At 43.8% G+C, this 17,660-nt stretch overlaps 1 protein-coding gene across 1 annotated transcript in view; it reads left to right on the top strand.

Annotated features, from left to right (window-relative positions):
• Nucleotides 1-17,083, top strand: part of LOC117465640 (cullin-1) — a 32,730-nt gene extending 15,647 nt beyond the window's left edge. The window contains exons 8-22 of the mRNA XM_034108576.2: nt 5,773-5,935; nt 6,045-6,175; nt 6,558-6,665; nt 6,779-6,885; nt 7,083-7,131; nt 9,606-9,737; nt 9,832-9,949; nt 10,102-10,178; nt 10,515-10,633; nt 10,756-10,861; nt 10,971-11,018; nt 11,154-11,236; nt 11,320-11,425; nt 16,054-16,167; nt 16,302-17,083. Of these exons, the coding sequence (XP_033964467.1) occupies nt 5,773-5,935; nt 6,045-6,175; nt 6,558-6,665; nt 6,779-6,885; nt 7,083-7,131; nt 9,606-9,737; nt 9,832-9,949; nt 10,102-10,178; nt 10,515-10,633; nt 10,756-10,861; nt 10,971-11,018; nt 11,154-11,236; nt 11,320-11,425; nt 16,054-16,167; nt 16,302-16,382 (1,542 nt within the window). The 3' untranslated portion in view covers nt 16,383-17,083. The remainder of the gene's footprint in view (nt 1-5,772; nt 5,936-6,044; nt 6,176-6,557; nt 6,666-6,778; nt 6,886-7,082; nt 7,132-9,605; nt 9,738-9,831; nt 9,950-10,101; nt 10,179-10,514; nt 10,634-10,755; nt 10,862-10,970; nt 11,019-11,153; nt 11,237-11,319; nt 11,426-16,053; nt 16,168-16,301) is intronic.
• Nucleotides 17,084-17,660: the final 577 nt, after the last annotated feature.

The raw sequence follows: 17,660 nt of genomic DNA, 5'->3' as shown, positions 1-17,660 counted from the left end.
CAGACATCACAACACGTACCTTTACGTAGCTTCTAGGAGAGATGTATCACCGTAGCTGTCAATCTGATCAAAAGACGCGTTCAATGGCATTAAAACGAGAAAAACCGCGGCTGAATCGGTTAATCCATAGGTTTTTAACGTCTCTGTATAAAAAAATTATTTCATTTATAATCCATAATACCATTTTTATGTAAAAATCGCAGAGTAAAAGTTAGCTGCTAATGGTATCCACCAGAGTGGCTGCTGCTTCCGGTCTTGGCTATGTAGCAGTCCAGCGCAGTCTAACACACACACATTACCAAATAAGGAGTGAGTGACTCGTAGCCAAAACCGGACGCTGCATACACTCTGGTGGCTACCATAAGCAGCTAACTGTTGAGCTCCGATTTTTACATAAAAATGGAATTATGGATTATAAACAATTGCTTCAAAGCCACAGATACATTATCAACCTATGGATCAAGCGATTCAGCCTAGTTTTTTCTCGTTTTAATGCCATTGAACACGTCTTTTGATCAGATTGACAGCTACGGTGAGACGATCTCCCGTAAAAGCTCCGTAAAAGGTACGTGTTGTGATGTCTGTGTTTGCTTCCCCTGTTGCGAGATCGGATCGCTTAGATCCATCCATCCATCCATCCATCTTCTCCCGCTTATCCGTGGTCGGGTCGCGGGGGTAGCAGTTCCAGCAGAGAGCCCCAAACTTTCTTTTCCCTGGCGACATCAACCAGCTCTGACTGGGGGATCCCAAGGCGCTCCCAGGCCAGCGAAGAGATATAATCCCTCCACCTGGTCCTAGGTCTACCCCTTGGTCTCTTCCCAGCTGGACGTGCCTGGAACACCTCCCTAGGGAGCCGCCCAGGTGGCATCCTAACTAGGTGCCCGAACCACCTCAACTGGCTTCTTTCGACGCGAAGGAGGAGCGGCTCAACTCCGAGTCCCTCCCTGATGACCGAACTTCTCACCTTATCTCTAAGGGAGACACCAGCCACCCGGCGGAGGAAACCCATCTCGGCCGCTTTTATCCGCGATCTCGTTCTTTCGGTCATGACCCATCCTTCATGACCATAGGTGAGGGTAGGAACGAAAATGGCCTGGTAGACAGAGAGCTTTGCCTTCTGGCTCAGCTCCCTTTTCGTCACAACGGTGCGGTAAAGCGACTGCAGTACCGCTCCCGCTGCTCCGATTCTCCGGCCCATCTCACGCTCCATTGTTCCCTCACTCGAGAACAAGACCCCGAGATACTTGAACTCCTTCACTTGGGGTAAGGACTCATTCCCTACTTGGAGTGGACAGTCCATCGGTTTCCTGCTGAGAACCATGGCCTCAGATTTGGAGGTGCTGATCCTCATCCCAGCCGCTTCACACTCGGTTGCGAACCGATCCAGTGAGTGCTGAAGGTCGCAGACCGATGAAGCCATCAGAACCACATCATCTGCAAAAAGCAGTGGTGCAATCCTTAGTCCACCGAACTGCAGACCCCCCCCCCCACGACTACGCCTCGAAATCCGATCCATGTATATTACAAACAGGATTGGTGACAAAGCGCAGCCCTGGCGGAGGCCAACCCTCACCGGAAATGGGTCCGACTTACTGCCGAGGACCCGGACACAGCTCTCGCTTTGGGAGTACAGAGATTGGATGGCCCTGAGTAGAGACCCCCTCACCCCATACTCCCGCAGCACCTCCCACAGTAACTCCCTGGGAACCCGGTCATACGCCTTCTCCAAGTCTACAAAATACATGTAGACCGGATAAGCGTACTCCCAGGCCCCCTCCAGGATCCTTGCGAGAGTAAAAAGCTGATCCGTCGTTCCACGACCAGGACGGAATCCGCATTGTTCCTCCTCGCTTAGATACTATACTTAAAGGTCCCATGTCATGGCCATTTCCACTGATCATAATTCCATTGTTGAGGTCTACTAGAATAGATTTATACTGTGCAATTTTCCAAACTCACATTGGTTTCGCATACAGCATCTTTGTACAGTATGTGTATTCACTCTCTCCACTAAACGGCTCGTTGCAGCTCTTGCCCCCCCCTCCCTCCCTGTGAGCCCAGTGTGCTCCGATTGGTCGGGACTAGTCGGGACGTTGTGAATCGCGCTGAGCTCCGTGGAGGTGTGATTTCCTTGTTTAGCGATACACAGCGAAACACAGCCAAACTCACCCTGAGCACACACAAAGTCACAGCCGAAGTAAAAACAATAAGTGTGGCTTGATATTGAGAAGAAAAAGGTTGATAAACGCTGTGAGAATGGGTCTGCAGAGAGAATTTCGCCGCGATCCCAACTGTCTGTTATCAGCCTGCAGCCAGGGAGGAGAGATCAGCAGAGCTGCCTGCACTGAGTGTGTGTGAGGAAGTCCGTGGATTGGTCAATTTGGACCAATCAGCGGGGGCTTAATGTAACGGCTCCGCGGACGTAACGTAACGCCTCCACAGATTGGTCCATTTCGTTCCGGGTACGACATGACATCAGATGTCCCCGGAAGAATCAAATGGATGATGACGTTTCACCAACGAGGCGTTTTGGGGAGGTATTTTCTGTGTTACCCCCTAAACGCACCAGGAGCGTCTGCGCTGCGTTACGGCCGCGCCGCGGCGTTCGCAAAGATCGCGGCCACTCTGGTCAATGTGTGCTATTCCACCAGACGCGCCGCTCGAAGCGTCCCAGAAGCTCCTCGCCGCAAGGAATTTCTAAAATATAGGATTCATCCTATGCGGCGGGGCGCAGGCAGGAAGTGATGGAAATCACCTTGTCGTCTGCTTTGCTGGTTGAGGGGGTGCACCCAAAACCGGCTCCTTCTCCTCCCCCTCACCACCGTCTTTCAAGTAGGAGAATACATGCCAGCGTTCTCCTCCGGTTTACAGGCACTGTAAATTATATATATATATATATATATATATATATATATATATATATATATATATATATATATATATATATACAATAATTATGATGATGAATGCATATTTTTTTACCACTAAAATACAGCAACACATCTTTGATTCATGTCGTTTATAACTGGAATATTACAATTATTATTAACTGTCTGTAGTCTACAACACAACAACATAGGAAATAAAAACAATAAACACGATTTAAACAGACACAAACATAAACCATTTAACTACGTAGCCTACTACTTGTCGAAGTACAAATGTCCAGGAAATATTCCAAAATCAACAACAACTGCGAGGCTGCACACACGATGCTCCGCTTCCGCAACGTTTTGAAACGCGCCTGGTGTGTTAGGTCGCAGGAGGAGGTCGCAGCGTGGCGCAGCCGCAGCGCGGCGCAGACACTCCTGGTGTGTTTAGGGGGTTAGAGTTTTACTCGCTACAGGGTGTACTTTGAGGGTTTTGACTCTGCACACCGTTTACGTGCATAAAAACCTTCATAACACACAAGGGGACGGGTAATAACCGGAGAAGCATGACATGTGACCTTTAAATAATCTGTGGAGTCTCGGCTTTAATCGGATATATTGTATGTGCAGTTTCGATAAGTAGACACGTCCCTGCGGTGTGAATATCACGCATGCGCATATCGCGGTTATCGCCATGACATGGTATATCGTTCAGCCCTAAATCATACACAATGACAAGGTTGAAATTGTCGCATCATATAAATACTTGGGCACCATTTTCGATGACAACCTCAAATTTGATGTGAATACTGAGTACCCTGTAAGGTGTCCTTGGGTGTTTTGAAAGGCGACCCCCCAAAATAAATGTATTTTATTATTATTGTGAAGCGGGGTCAACAGAGAATGCACTTTCTTCACAAACTGAACTCTTTCTCTGTCAGGCCTTTCATTCTTTGTCGTTTTTACCAAGCATTCTTTGAGAGCCTTATTTGTTTTTCTTTTATCTGCTGGTTCCATAGCCTTACACTGAAAGACAGGAACAGCCTGAACAGCATTGTTAAAACCTGCTCGAAGATCATCGGCATGAAACGGAGAGACTTAAACTCCTTCTGTAACCAACAGATTCTGCGGAAAGCAGAGAGCATTCTGAACTCTCCAGGGGCCTCATTTATAAAGGGATATACGCTCAAAAAATGGCGTACGCCAGTTTCTACGCAATGTTTGCGATTTATAAAATACTAACTTGACGGGAAAACATGCGGTCCTCCACGCAAACTCTAACCCATGCGTTGAGCACAAAAACGGGAGATACGAGAAACTGCGATACCCTTGGCAGAAGGAAGAATGGAGAGAAATGTGTGGAATTAATACCATAAACAAAATGTTACCTCTCATTTATCATATATGAAGAATTCATTTTCAAACATTGATTAAAGCCAATCTTAAAATGATTTAACAAGCGCCTGTTTGAGACTCCTCAGTGCACACAAAAACATAACTTGGAGAAATAAATAAATACGGATATGTTATTTAAAATCACCTCGAATATGTTGTGTTAATGTTATGAAATGTTTTCTCATAAATGATGCGGTTTTGCATTTCTATAGGTTGTACGAGCATGGTTTTATATACTACCATGTTTAATCATGTTGTATGCCGTTTGCTAAGACTTGATAAGTCGCTCGTAACACACAGGAGGTATGGAAACTAAGAACACCATATGTGGTAAATTGTACAGCTAATATAACACAACACATTAGTTGTATTTCCTCTAACTGGTGGATATAGAGTTGCTGCGGGGGGGGGGGTTGAGACGCACAGGCTGCAGTGGAGACGCTGCGCACAGCTGATCGACAGCTGGGACACAAACCACCAAATACGAAAACATAATTCAGATACAGTCGTCATGACTCCACACCGGAGGGATTCCCCGATCATTTCTTAGTTTCTCATCAAGGGGGTGTCTCCTGTCCCCGGTACAAACACACTGCCTGAGGAAGGCTGTGTATTTTTTTTTGTTATGAACCTTTTTCGGACCACTTATTTATTTTGGTGGTGATCCGACCTCCATGCTGCTACTCTGGTTCAAACTGCATCCACCAAACAACATGATTTATCTCGACCTCCCCAAAATAACCAAAATCTTGCACGGTGTGAGATGTCTTTTTTAGCTGTTCTGTCGTCATTTCCTGCGATCTTCTTCATAAAGTCAGTCAAAATGAATGAATGAATGGGCGTTTCTTTGACTATTTATAGGCAAATATGGGCGTTACGTGAAGCCCGCAAAAGCTGCACCGCATTTCGAGTCGATTGTGATTTATAAAGGGAAACCGGCGTAGGAAGTGCTGTACGCACTTTCCTCGCCGGTACGCAATATTTGGTGAATCGGAAAATTTCTGTACCTATTTTTTGCATTTCTACTACGTAAGCAACCTTCCCACGTGAATCCTACGCACGGCGTTATAAATGAGGCCCCAGGTCATGAATTTCGTCTGGTGCCATCAGGGCGTAGATATGCTCTACCTGCTCTAAAGACTAATCGCTTAATCATTCATCCCTTCTGCACTCAAACTTTTAAATTCTTGAAAGGCTTTTAACTTGATTATTTATTTATTTATTTATTTATTAATTATTGTGATGCTATGAACTATTTATCGTGTAAATTGGAATGATCCACATCCAGGCTCCCGGGTGTATCTGTGTGTTTTCTTCCTGTATGCTCCTGCCTGTATACATGACATAAGCTGCTCATAACCAATTGCCCCTTGCAGGATTAATAAAGTTGTTGATTGATTTAATTTAAAATCTATAGTTTTTCAAGATCCACAAGCTTTGTTGTCCAATGTGTAGTTCAACATTATTAGCTTGTGGTACTTAAGAGTGTTTGTGTGTGTGTGCTCAGGCGGAGGCTCGTCTGCTGGAGGAGCAGCGGCGTGTGCAGGTGTATCTCCACGAGTCCACACAAGACGAGCTGGCCCGGAAGTGTGAGCAGGTCCTGATCGAGAAGCACCTGGAGATCTTCCACACCGAGTTCCAGAACCTGCTGGATGCCGACAAGAATGAAGGTAAACCTGCAATCTGAATTTCAATGAGTGTACATAGCTAATTCTGAAATAAGAAAGAAGTTTGTATTTAAAAGGTGTTTTTAAAAAGAAATCTAATTTCTCCTCTCAGACCTGGGCCGGATGTATAACCTGGTGTCCCGCATCACAGATGGCCTCGGAGAACTGAAGAAACTTCTGGAGACTCACATCCACAACCAGGGCCTGGCTGCCATCGAGAAGTGTGGAGAGGCCGCGCTCAACGTACGTAATATAATAGAGAAGAGCAGGACAACTCCAAATTTGAGAGGATGAAAACGTCAATTTTGCATGAATACTGATTAAGCTGTTATTAAAATGATTGCCTGATTATTTTCCAGAATAAGCTTTAAAGCTGGGGCAGTTACATAATGTTACAAATTAGGAAATGTACTTTAAAAAGTGCTTTTAGAGCCTTTTTAAAAGCACTTTAATGAGGCACCAAGAATAGAAATGAGCTTAGTATCTTTCTGTCTTTACCACACGGAACGGGGCCCGTTCTCACGAGAGGAACAATCAAACAATTATTAATCGTGTGAGGGTGTAAAAAGGCTGGCAAGTTTGCAAAAAAGCTGCAATGGAACTAAATATGTGTGCTTTCCTCCAGGACCCCAAAGTGTACGTGCAGACCACGCTGGACGTCCATAAGAAATACAACGCCTTGGTCATGTCTGCCTTCAACAACGACGCCGGCTTTGTGGCAGCGCTCGATAAGGTAGAGAAACTAAACATCTGCCCAAGGACAATTATCTGAGTTCTTCAGTATTGCTTTCTCATCATTTTCAGGTGTCATTCTAAATTGTAATTTCATTGCAATTGTTTTCACAGGCGTGTGGTCGCTTCATCAACAACAACGCCGTCACCAGGATGGCTCAGTCCTCCAGCAAGTCTCCAGAGCTGCTGGCCAGATACTGCGACTCTCTACTGAAGAAGAGGTGTGCGATCAGTCCTGTGTGCATCTGAATGGGATCCGACCAATCAATCACCGCTGATTGTTTATTAAGGATGTTGAGCAATGCAAATCAAGAAAAGAGAAAGTTAAAACAATCCAAGATAGAATAAGACTAGAAATACATGTGTGTTTTCTCTTTATACACCTATAAACTATAACCTGTTTCTGTTTTTACTCCAGCTCTAAAAATCCAGAGGAAGCAGAACTGGAGGACACCCTCAACCAAGTGGTGAGAAACTGTGATCTGTGTGTGTGTTTGCGTTCACACTAAAAAGAGAACTTAGTTCATGAGAACTTTTCCCCCCTTTTCAATCCCTGCTAGAGAGCGGGTACTTTCCTGGGGAGAAAAAAGTTCCAATTTCTGATTGGCTGGGCGAATTGCAAACCACGCCCTGTAAAACTGAAAAGTTTTGTGAAGCCGCCATTGTATTTGCTGGCATTAGCATTATTAGCATTAGCATTATCCCCGGGCACCAACGGAAAGAGAATAACTTAAGCAACACAAAAAAAAAAAAAACATGGGAGCGGTGGAGATGAGGAGGTTCTGGCGATTTACTCGGAAGGCTTCAGTAGAAGCTGCTGGGACTCCCAGCAGCTTCTACTGAAGCCAGTCCCCACCTCCGGTTACTTCCGGCCGAGGACTTCGGGTGGCAGTATACGGCGTGAAGTTGTTTGCGGCCTGCCAGTAAACCCAAAGCAGAAGAAGAACAAGTGAGGTCAGCGGCTTCATTTGCGTATTCTTCCCTCAGGGACTTATTCCGGTATGAACGCGATCTGCTCTTTTGTTCCATGGGGGAACTAAGTGCTGGGAACTAAGTACGGCAAAGTAGTTGGTGTGAAAGCGGCTCCAGTTACTCTCGTGGTAACTGTTGTAAAGAACGTTTTTTCTTTCTTAAGTTGTAGACACTGCTGTGAAAATATTTTTAGACTATAGCAGGGGTGGCCAACCCGCGGCTCTCGAGCCGCATGCGGCTCTTTGCCTAGTTTCATGCGGCTCTTCAGTTCATATTGAATTTTATGTGTGAGTTTGGGGGAGAGACACTGACTCCTGACTAGTGGTGCCGATACTTGAAAGGTATACCGCGATACCCTGCCGTTGAAAACGTTACGATTCCTCCGTTTCATTAGTATCGGTACTTTAAGAATGACGGCGGAAAGTACTTTTAATAAGCGCTCTGCTTCCACTCCCTGCACTGCAGCGTGCCTGCAGTCCCTCCCTCTCAAGCACGCTCAAGTGCCTCCCCGCTCTCGTGCACGCGCTAGCTGCCAGAGCATGTGAGAAAACGAGAAGCATGGCTGCAAGTGGGAGTGCAACTGCCGCTGCGCCTCGGCTTGTTGACAGAAAAGACGCCAGAAGCTAAATGTGGAAGTATTTTAGCGATATCTCTGACAGTGAGGGCAAGCCTACGGACACCACGAGGCCTGTCTGTAAGAAATGTATTAATTTTATTTAATGCGAATTTTTGTCATTTATTTTATTTATTGTTCTCATTGTTTAAAAGTTTGTGTTATGGTTCTGGTGTGAAATAAAGCACAATAATTACATTTAAGACTGTTTCCCTTTTTTTAAGAAAAGTATCGAAAAAGCATCGGAATCGCAATTCTTGACTTGGCATCGAAACCAAAATGTTGGTATCATGACAACACTACTCCTGACAGTTAAACCTGATATTTAGTAGGTCTGTTAAGTACCGAATGCTGATAATTCTGACGTAATTTGGCCGGTCAAAGTTGTTTGGGCTCGGATAAAACTGCTCCGTTACTTTCGTCCCGCGTTACTTTCGTCGCGGCTCTCCCTACGCGTGTATGTGTGGTGTCAGGTGTCAGTATGAGAGGATGACAGGCGTCTAATTTTGATGTGGCCCAAGAGCCAATCACAATAATACCTGCGATGCAGTGAACCAATCATCTTTGAGGGGGGGGGGGGGAAACCTATCGTTGATTAAACACTAGTGTTTAATCAACTCCAGTGTTTCCCCTGCCATTGTCTTGGAGGGGCGCTGTGCCCCGCCAACAGAGCCCCGCGCCCCCCTGAAATTCAAGGTATTTAAAAAATATATATAATTTTTTTTTAAATATATATATATATATATATATATATATATATATATATATATATATATATATATAGCACCAAATTGCAAATAATCTATAACTACTGTCACTTTTCACATTGAACATGTGCTCTTTTATTAAATAAACTAAACGCTTTCATTTGAACTTGTGAGTTTAGTGTTTTTGACCCTAAGAAACACTGATGCATTGATCAATAATCCACAGCTCCTCTCTCTGCTCCAGAGGATTTTAAAATATATATATATATCCCAATGCCACACAAATGCATCAGTTACGTGGTTGAAATCTTGTCTCCAGAAAACAACACTGAAACAAGCTGTATCAGTGACTGTGTGTTTGATGTGGCTCTTTGCAGTAACATAGAACAAATGTGGCTCTTAACCTCTGACTGGTTGGCCACCCCTGGACTATAGTATCTGAATTTTGTCTCCATTGTTTATCATTATCAAATTCATACCTTTTATTTTTAAAGTCATACAATTACATTTTTTCTGAAACACAATACATCATTTCACACTGTTTTAGTGCCCTTGTGAAATGCTTTTTTTTGCAGTTTGATTATGTGCAGCTGTCCAGGTTATCCATTTCTTAAACCTTTTTGTATGTTTTTGTCTTTCCTCTTTTCAGATGGTTGTGTTCAAGTACATCGAGGACAAAGATGTTTTCCAGAAGTTTTACGCTAAGATGCTGGCCAAACGTCTGGTCCACCAGAACAGCGCCAGCGACGACGCCGAGGCTAGCATGATCTCCAAACTCAAGGTGTGTGTGTACACAAAAACATCCACAGCAACCCTAAACCTCAGTTTCCCGAACACCTCACGCTGAATGTTTTTTCTTCTTTCTTCTCGTGCAGCAAGCATGCGGCTTCGAGTACACGTCCAAACTGCAGCGCATGTTCCAGGATATTGGAGTCAGTAAAGACCTGAACGAACAATTCAAGAAACACCTGACCAACTCTGAGCCTCTTGACTGTGAGTACACACAAAAAAACACTAGTATCTGACATCAATCATTACATTTATACATATTTCTAAATTCTGATTCGATCTTATACAGAGCTACTAAATGCAATGCCCATAAAACCTTTCTGAGTAGAAACTGAGTTTGTGTGTATATCTTGCAGTGGACTTCAGTATCCAGGTCCTCAGCTCTGGGTCTTGGCCTTTCCAGCAGTCCTGCACCTTCGCTCTGCCTTCCGAGGTAAAACCTGTTAAACTCAGAAAAAAACATTCACTATGCAGAAGAAGGTTTAATGAGGAAAACTAAATCCACAGCATGATTTACCTTTATTCTGTTCCTACTGTGGGATAAAAACCAGTGTGAAGTGTTTAGACCAGTGTGAAATGTGTTGACCTGCTGCACTAGTCACTAACGATTGTTGATAACAGCCTTCTTAGGCTGTGAGAAATCTAAGTCAGTTATAATATTTTAGCATTTAAAGTTCAGTCAGTGTTGTCTTTTGCAGTTAGGTTGGGTCCCTCCTTTGGCCGTAGACCTCCCTGTCTAACTCCACTTTTTTTCTCTCTCTCCGTTTAGCTGGAGCGAAGCTATCAGCGCTTCACTGCATTTTACGCCAGCAGACACAGCGGCAGGAAGCTCACCTGGCTCTACCACCTGTCCAAAGGAGAGCTGGTCACTAACTGCTTCAAGAACAGGTACGTGTTGCTGCTCAGCTTTAGGATATTTACATGTTGTTCTTTCTTATTCAACATGTTGAGCAGCTGTGAGGAGCCTGCACTTTGATTCTGTTTCATACTGAACCTGTTGTTGTTTGCAGGTACACACTGCAGGCCTCCACCTTCCAGATGGCCATCCTGCTGCAGTACAACACAGAGGACAGCTACACTGTGCAGCAGCTGACCGACAGCACGCAGATCAAAACTGTGAGTTTGGACACATTCTCACAAACGTATCCTTATACAACATGTATATAGATATTTTGAATAAGCAGAAGTATTCCTCCACTAACCGACTTTTCTTATTTTATTTCAGGACATTCTGGTTCAAGTTCTGCAGATTTTGTTAAAATCCAAGCTGCTTGTGAGTAAATAAACAGCTGATCCTGATTTTGATATTTTGTTTCATTGTTTGTTGTAAGATGTGTAGGGTTGCATTGGGAGGTGTGATTCAAATACGTTTGTGTTCATATCTGTGATGTGTGTGTGTGTCCTATAGGTGATGGAGGACGAGAACGCCAACGTGGACGAGGTTGAGTTCAAACCCGAGACCGTCATCAAACTCTTCCTGGGATACAAGAAGTGAGCAGAGACACACCAATCATATCTCCCCGCTGCTGAAGACATGTTAAATATATTTAATTTAATTTGCTCTCGCTCCACAGTAAAAAGCTGAGGGTCAACATCAACGTACCGATGAAGACGGAGCAGAAACAGGAGCAGGAGACGACCCACAAGAACATTGAAGAGGACCGGAAGCTCCTCATCCAGGTGACTGTTCACACATCTTATATTCACCTCACAGCCTTAGAAGAGAAAAACACTGAGACAAACATGAGAAATGTCTCAATCTGGTGGAAGATAGTACAGGGTTCCCGCGGGGTCTTAAAAAGTCTTACATTTGATAATCTGAATTTAAGGCCTTAAAAAGTCTTAATTATGATCAATAAAATAAGAAAGGTCTTAAATATGATTTAGAAGGTCTTAAAAATGATCGGATTTGAAAGGTACTTCTGTGTTGCGATCGCGTCTAAATGTGTTTTAGGGGAAATGTCCGGGCTGCAAAGTAACCAGTATGGTAATAGCCTTTCAGTTAGTGTTAATTTCGTCAGCTATTTTTTTATTTAGTTTTAGTCTTAGTCCTGTGTTAAATTTTCTTTTTAGTTTTAGTCATATTTAGTCACCTTCATCCTGTTTTTATTTAGTCAAGTTTTAGTCGACTAAAAGTCTGAGCATTTTAGTCTTATTTTAGTCAAAGAAAACTAATTATTTTAGTCTACTTTTTGTCAATGAAAACTGTTGAGTCTTTTTTAGTCATCAGATTATATAGAACATTTCAGTCAAACTAGTCTAGCCAAAACCAATAATTTGTCATTTTAGTATATATAAATAAATAAGATTATATCTTGTTCTTATTTGATGAAAAAAACAGGTTGAATGATTAAGAATGCAGCTTTGCAGAGAGTATCTGGTCAGGTTTGTGGTGTTTTTACCTGTGTTATGGCCACATTGCTTCCCCCTGATAAAACAATGCATTCGCTTTTTTTCTCCGCCTCATTGTAGCGAAAATGGGCCCAAATATCACATCGTTTCTTTCTCCCAAGCAGTGTGGCTTTAGACTTTTTCGTTGTCAGTAATTTTGACGGACAGGATCGTAACATTTCCGTCATAATCCATTATTACCCGTCGAGTGCACAATTTATCACTCACTCGCGCTGCCGGGGGGTATTCGGTTAACGCGAGTGCGACCACTGCTCCCAAGCCCTGTTGTTGCCATTTTATTTTTCTGTTAAATAAGGTTAGTTAGACCCGAGTCTTCCTGACAGTTCAGTGTGCTGCTGCCCGGTGTAATTCAAATGTACCGCCGCGCGCAGCACAGACACACAGCTGCTGCCCTGCCGCAGCACCGGAAATGGAACTGCTGGGAGAAAAACTGACTATCAGAGATGTAACGTTATCTTTGTTAATATTTCGTCTCCTCATTTTTCGTCAATGAAAGTAAAGAGATTTTTGCATAGTTTTTATTTAGTAAACTACATTTTCGTCTCATCACTTTTCGTCAACGATATTGCATGATGATACAGTTATTGTTACAGTTATTGTTTACTGCCGTCTCGTCATCGTCTCGTTTTCGTCATGGAAAAAAAGGTCGTTGACGAACATATTTCGTCATAGTTTTAGTCAACGAAATTAACACTACTTTCAGTTCCCCCCAACAATTTGTATTAAAATAAATCAACTAGTAACCTAGCAACCAAGCTTCAGCTAGCGGCAGTCAGAAATTAGGTATCTTCGAATCTACATACAAATAAATATGGGGAAGTGTAAGTTCAACTGTATTTGGTTGGAAAACATTGAATTTAGTGCTTGGTTGAAACCAGTGGAGGGGAACGTGTTGGAAGCCCGCTACACCTTTTACAAACAAAATTTGCTTTTGTTTTGCTAATGCAGCGTTAGCTAGTGCAGCAGCGTTAGCTAGTGCAGCAGCGTTAGCTAGTGCAGCAGCGTTAGCTAGTGCAGCAGCGTTAGCTAGTGCAGCAGCTTCCGCAACAACACCGGGGGACCTCCAGAGTTCCCGTTAGAATATTTTTCCGCCGGTCAACATGTCCGTTAAAGTTTAAATCTTCCGGACAACATTTGAATAGTGCCGGTCAAAGTCTTCTTTGTTATTTATTGAGCTTTAAAACAAATTGATATGATTCGATATTAAACAAACTAATTATAGTATTAACTATTCAAAAGTGTACAGTAATTTACAATAACACGGGAATAATAAACGGGGCGCTCTCTCCCTCTCCTGACAGCCCGTCAGTATCATGCAGCTCGCGGATCAGTAATGAGTGACCCGACAGTAAAAATAAAACTATCTATAACTAGTTTAGGTAGTTTGAGAGGTAATTAAAATAGCTACGTGTGATATTCTAACCTGGTGTGTGTGTGTGTGTGTGTGTGTGTGTGTGTGTGTGTGTGTGTGTGTGTGTGTGTGTGTGTGTGTGTGTGTGTGTGTGTGTGTGTGTGTGTGTGTGTGTGTGTGTGTGTGTGTGTGGCCCCGCTCACCGCTGCATGTGATTATGCAGAGCTGCATGTCGACTGATCTCTCTCTCCCGTCAGACTTTACTCACGTTTATCTCCATATCGATCAGATCTAGCTAATGATAGGACTACCTGCTTATTAAAAGACACCTCAACAATAAGCGTTGCTATGCAACCGGGTGAGGCCGCAAAGTATCGCGCAGCATTATGCATTTGTTTACATGCCCACCGGAACCCCGAGGCATTACCAACAGATCAACGCACAATCAACCCATACAGGACATCTCTTTCTCCACATTAAGTGTTAGACATTAGAATTGACTATTCTTGTCTGTCACATACTCTTTTGTCTGTCACATAAGTGGCGCAAGTTGCGCAAATTATTTTGACCGGACACTTTGACCAGAGAGATTTAGATTTGCCGGTCTTCACCATATTTTACCGGTCATAGTCTGGTAATTACCGGCTAACGGGAACTCTGCTCCGGGCGACGTTTGAGTCTACGTCAACCCTAAAAGCGGAGGTGCTGTGGCTAAACACCAATCATACAACAGCATGAAGACACTGACTATAGCTCTTGACACACACACAAACACACACACACACACACACCCCATGTATACATCACTTCAGGGGACATTACATTGACTAACCCCTAGTTTCCACTGGGTCCATCTGCGGCGCGTTACGGGCGCGTTGCGGCTGCGCCGCGGCGTCCGCAAGGATCGAGGCCACTCTAGTCAATGGGTGCTATTCCACCAGACGCGCCGCATTACGGCTCAGAAGCGTCTCGCCGCTGGGCTCCGCTCGAAATAGGATTGAAGTCTATTTTTCGGCGCGACGCAGCCGTAAGATAATGTCGGGTAGGAAGTGGAACGGTGACAGCATTCGGCCCACCCCCCAAAACCGGTTCCTTCTCCTCCCCCCATCCCTCCTAGTCTTTCCAGTAGGAGAATAAAGGCCAGCGTTCTCCTTCGGTTTACAGGCACTGTGTAAATTATATAGAATAATTATGATGATGAATGCATTTTATTTACTACTAAAATACAGCAACACATCTTTGATTCATGTTGTTTTTAACTGGACTATTACAATTATTATTAATTATGTCTGTAGTCTACAACACAACAAAATAGGAAATAACAACAATAAACACGATTTAAACAGACACAAAAATAAACCATTTAACTACGTAGCCTACTTACTTTCTTGTAGAAGTACAAATGTCCAGGAAATATGCCCAAATCAACAAGAACTGCGAGCCGGCATGCACGATGCTCCGCGTCCGTAATGCTTCTGAAACGCTCGTGAAACGTGCCCGGTAGGATATGACGCCGGAGGAGGCCGGACCAGCCGCAACCCCTAGTTTCCACCGGGTCCGTCTGCGGCGCGGCGTCCGCAAGGATCGCAGCCACTCTAGTTACGGCTCAGAAGCGTCTCGCCGCTGGGCTCCGCTCGAAATAGGATTGAAGTCTATTTTTCGACGCAACGCAGCCGTAATGTCGGGCAGGAAGTGGAACCGTGACAGCATCCGGCCCACCCCCCAAATAAACTAATTTGCAGACCCCCCTTCACATCACTACATCATCTCCACAAATATGCCCAAATCAACAAGAACTGCGAGCCGGCATGCACGACGCTCCGCTTCTGAAACGCTCGTGAAACGCGCCCGGTAGGGTATGACGCCGGAGGACCAAAACCGCGGCGCAGCCGTAACGCCGCAGACGGACCCGGTGGAAACTAGGGGTTACATGCATTTCCTGGAGACTTATCCTAACCAACACATTCCTAACCCTTACCCTAAACCTAACCAAGTCTTCACCCTAAAATGAATGATTCCCCTCATGGGGACCTCCAATTTGTCCCCATAAGGGAGGCGAGTCCCCACACGTGACTGTGTAAACAGATTTAGGTCCCCACAAGTATAGTAATGCTAGGCCACACACACACACACACACACACACACACACAGTTCTGTGTACTGTTATGTTCAGTCATCGTTCTTATGTTGAACATGAATACATTTACTTTGTAAGTAATTATGGGACGTATTTCTTCTTTCATAGCAATTTTCATTCGTATTTTCTTGCCTTGAAATAGGTCTTAAATTCTATTCAAAGTTGTCTTAAAAAGTCTTAAATTTGAGTTGGTGAAACCTGCAGGAACCCTGTAGTAAAAGAAGTACAAATGTAAAGCCAGGGCTCGAGGTGTAAAGCCTCATATATCCAAAAGCAGGATTCAACGTGCTTTGTGCATAGTGTTTTAAATGCATCTTTATTTCTCCTGAGAGATATAATTGTAACATTTATTAAAGAAGAACAGAGCAATCCTGATTTTTCTTTGCAATAACGAATGTGTGTTTTCAGGCGGCCATAGTGCGGATCATGAAGATGAGGAAGGTCCTGAAGCACCAGCAGCTTCTGGCTGAAGTCCTGAATCAGCTGTCGTCTCGATTCAAACCCAGAGTCCCAGTCATCAAGGTAACACATGAATAGGAATGTTATATAGCTCTCGGGTTTTAATGTTCTCATCTCTTCACACGGTTGTTTCACTCTTGGACACATGCACTGCAGCTTTTTGTTTGTGTTGATTTCATTTTATTGTGTTTTGTCAGAAATGCATCGACATCCTGATCGAAAAGGAGTACCTGGAGAGAGTGGACGGAGAGAAGGACACATACAGCTACCTGGCCTGAACGCCCCTTCCCCGCCGGCTCTCCTCAGTTTTATTTGTTATCTTCTTCATTTCTTTTTTTTAATTTTATGTCTGAGTAATAAAGTGAGGATCCCTCTGACCGGCGGCCATGTTGTAAGTGTGTCGCCGACAACAAACATCCAACCCGAGGGGGGAGGAGGGTGAGGACTTTTTCCTGAACCCCTCCTGTTGAGGGCGGGAAACCCCGTCTACACTCTCGCCTGTCCCGTCCCATGCATAGGACTCAAACACACACTTCCTTCTTGTCATATTGTAAATAACAACACAGACTCTAAGAGGAAAAAACAAAAAAACCCTGCTCCCTTCTTTACATAGCGCAAACATAATGAATTAGCCAATCAGAGGAGAGCCGCATCCAAAGGTTTCTGCATGCTACTGCCTACCTGCACCACAGTGACCACGAAAAAGATTAAAAAGTAAAAATAAAAGTCGAGTCACTGGGCAGTTTCCCGTACGACGACGCTGACGCCGGTCCTGTAATTTAAAGTGTGCGACTGAACCGGAGGAGGAGTGGTGAGTGTCGGCCGCCATGACGCTTCTTCACCTGCTGAAGGTGTTTTTGGTTTGAGGTCGGTCGGGTTCATGCAGGAGGCCTGTTTCATTACTGACGGTGGACATTTGTATAGTGTGGTTCATTTTCTAAATGTGTGATAAATAAAAATAAGGAAAGATTTCTCTAAATGTTCTCCTGAGAGTCTGTTTACACCTCACTCGCCTGTTTGAATGGATTTCTGTTTTCTTCACTGGGTTTTTATTGGTCTACTTCATGTTATGTAATATAAAAACATTAAAGAAACATAATATGAAGCTATATTAATACCACTGGTGGAATGTAACAAGATAAAATGTTGATGTACTTTTTGTAGAATAATGCTACTTTTAATCTTCTGGAAAATCGTAAATGTTGAAGCAAGGGTTCTAGATGTAAAGCCTGATTATAAAAGAACACATAATATCCTCTTGTGATGTCAAAGAATGTAGTTTCTGTGTAGAAATATTTGAGTCTTTATTTTGGGTACACACTTTATTATAGAACTGATATAGGAGCTGAAGTTGATCTTCAGGATTGCAACTCTACTCCATCAGATTTCAAAGGGAAATATTGCACTTTTACTCTACATTTATTTGTCGTTAATTTTGTACACAAAACATTGTTCTTCCAATTGCCATGCATGGAGACACAGAGTTCTGTAAGCCAATGGCTGTTAAGTGGAGGAGGGGCTTTGTCGGGCTGTCAGCCAATGGCTGTTTAGAAGGA

Source organism: Pseudochaenichthys georgianus, chromosome 20 (genome assembly GCF_902827115.2).
Source record: "Pseudochaenichthys georgianus chromosome 20, fPseGeo1.2, whole genome shotgun sequence".
Classification (NCBI taxonomy): domain Eukaryota; kingdom Metazoa; phylum Chordata; class Actinopteri; order Perciformes; family Channichthyidae; genus Pseudochaenichthys; species Pseudochaenichthys georgianus.
Note: the sequence above shows the minus strand (reverse complement) of the source record. Positions and strands in the feature narration are given on the sequence as shown.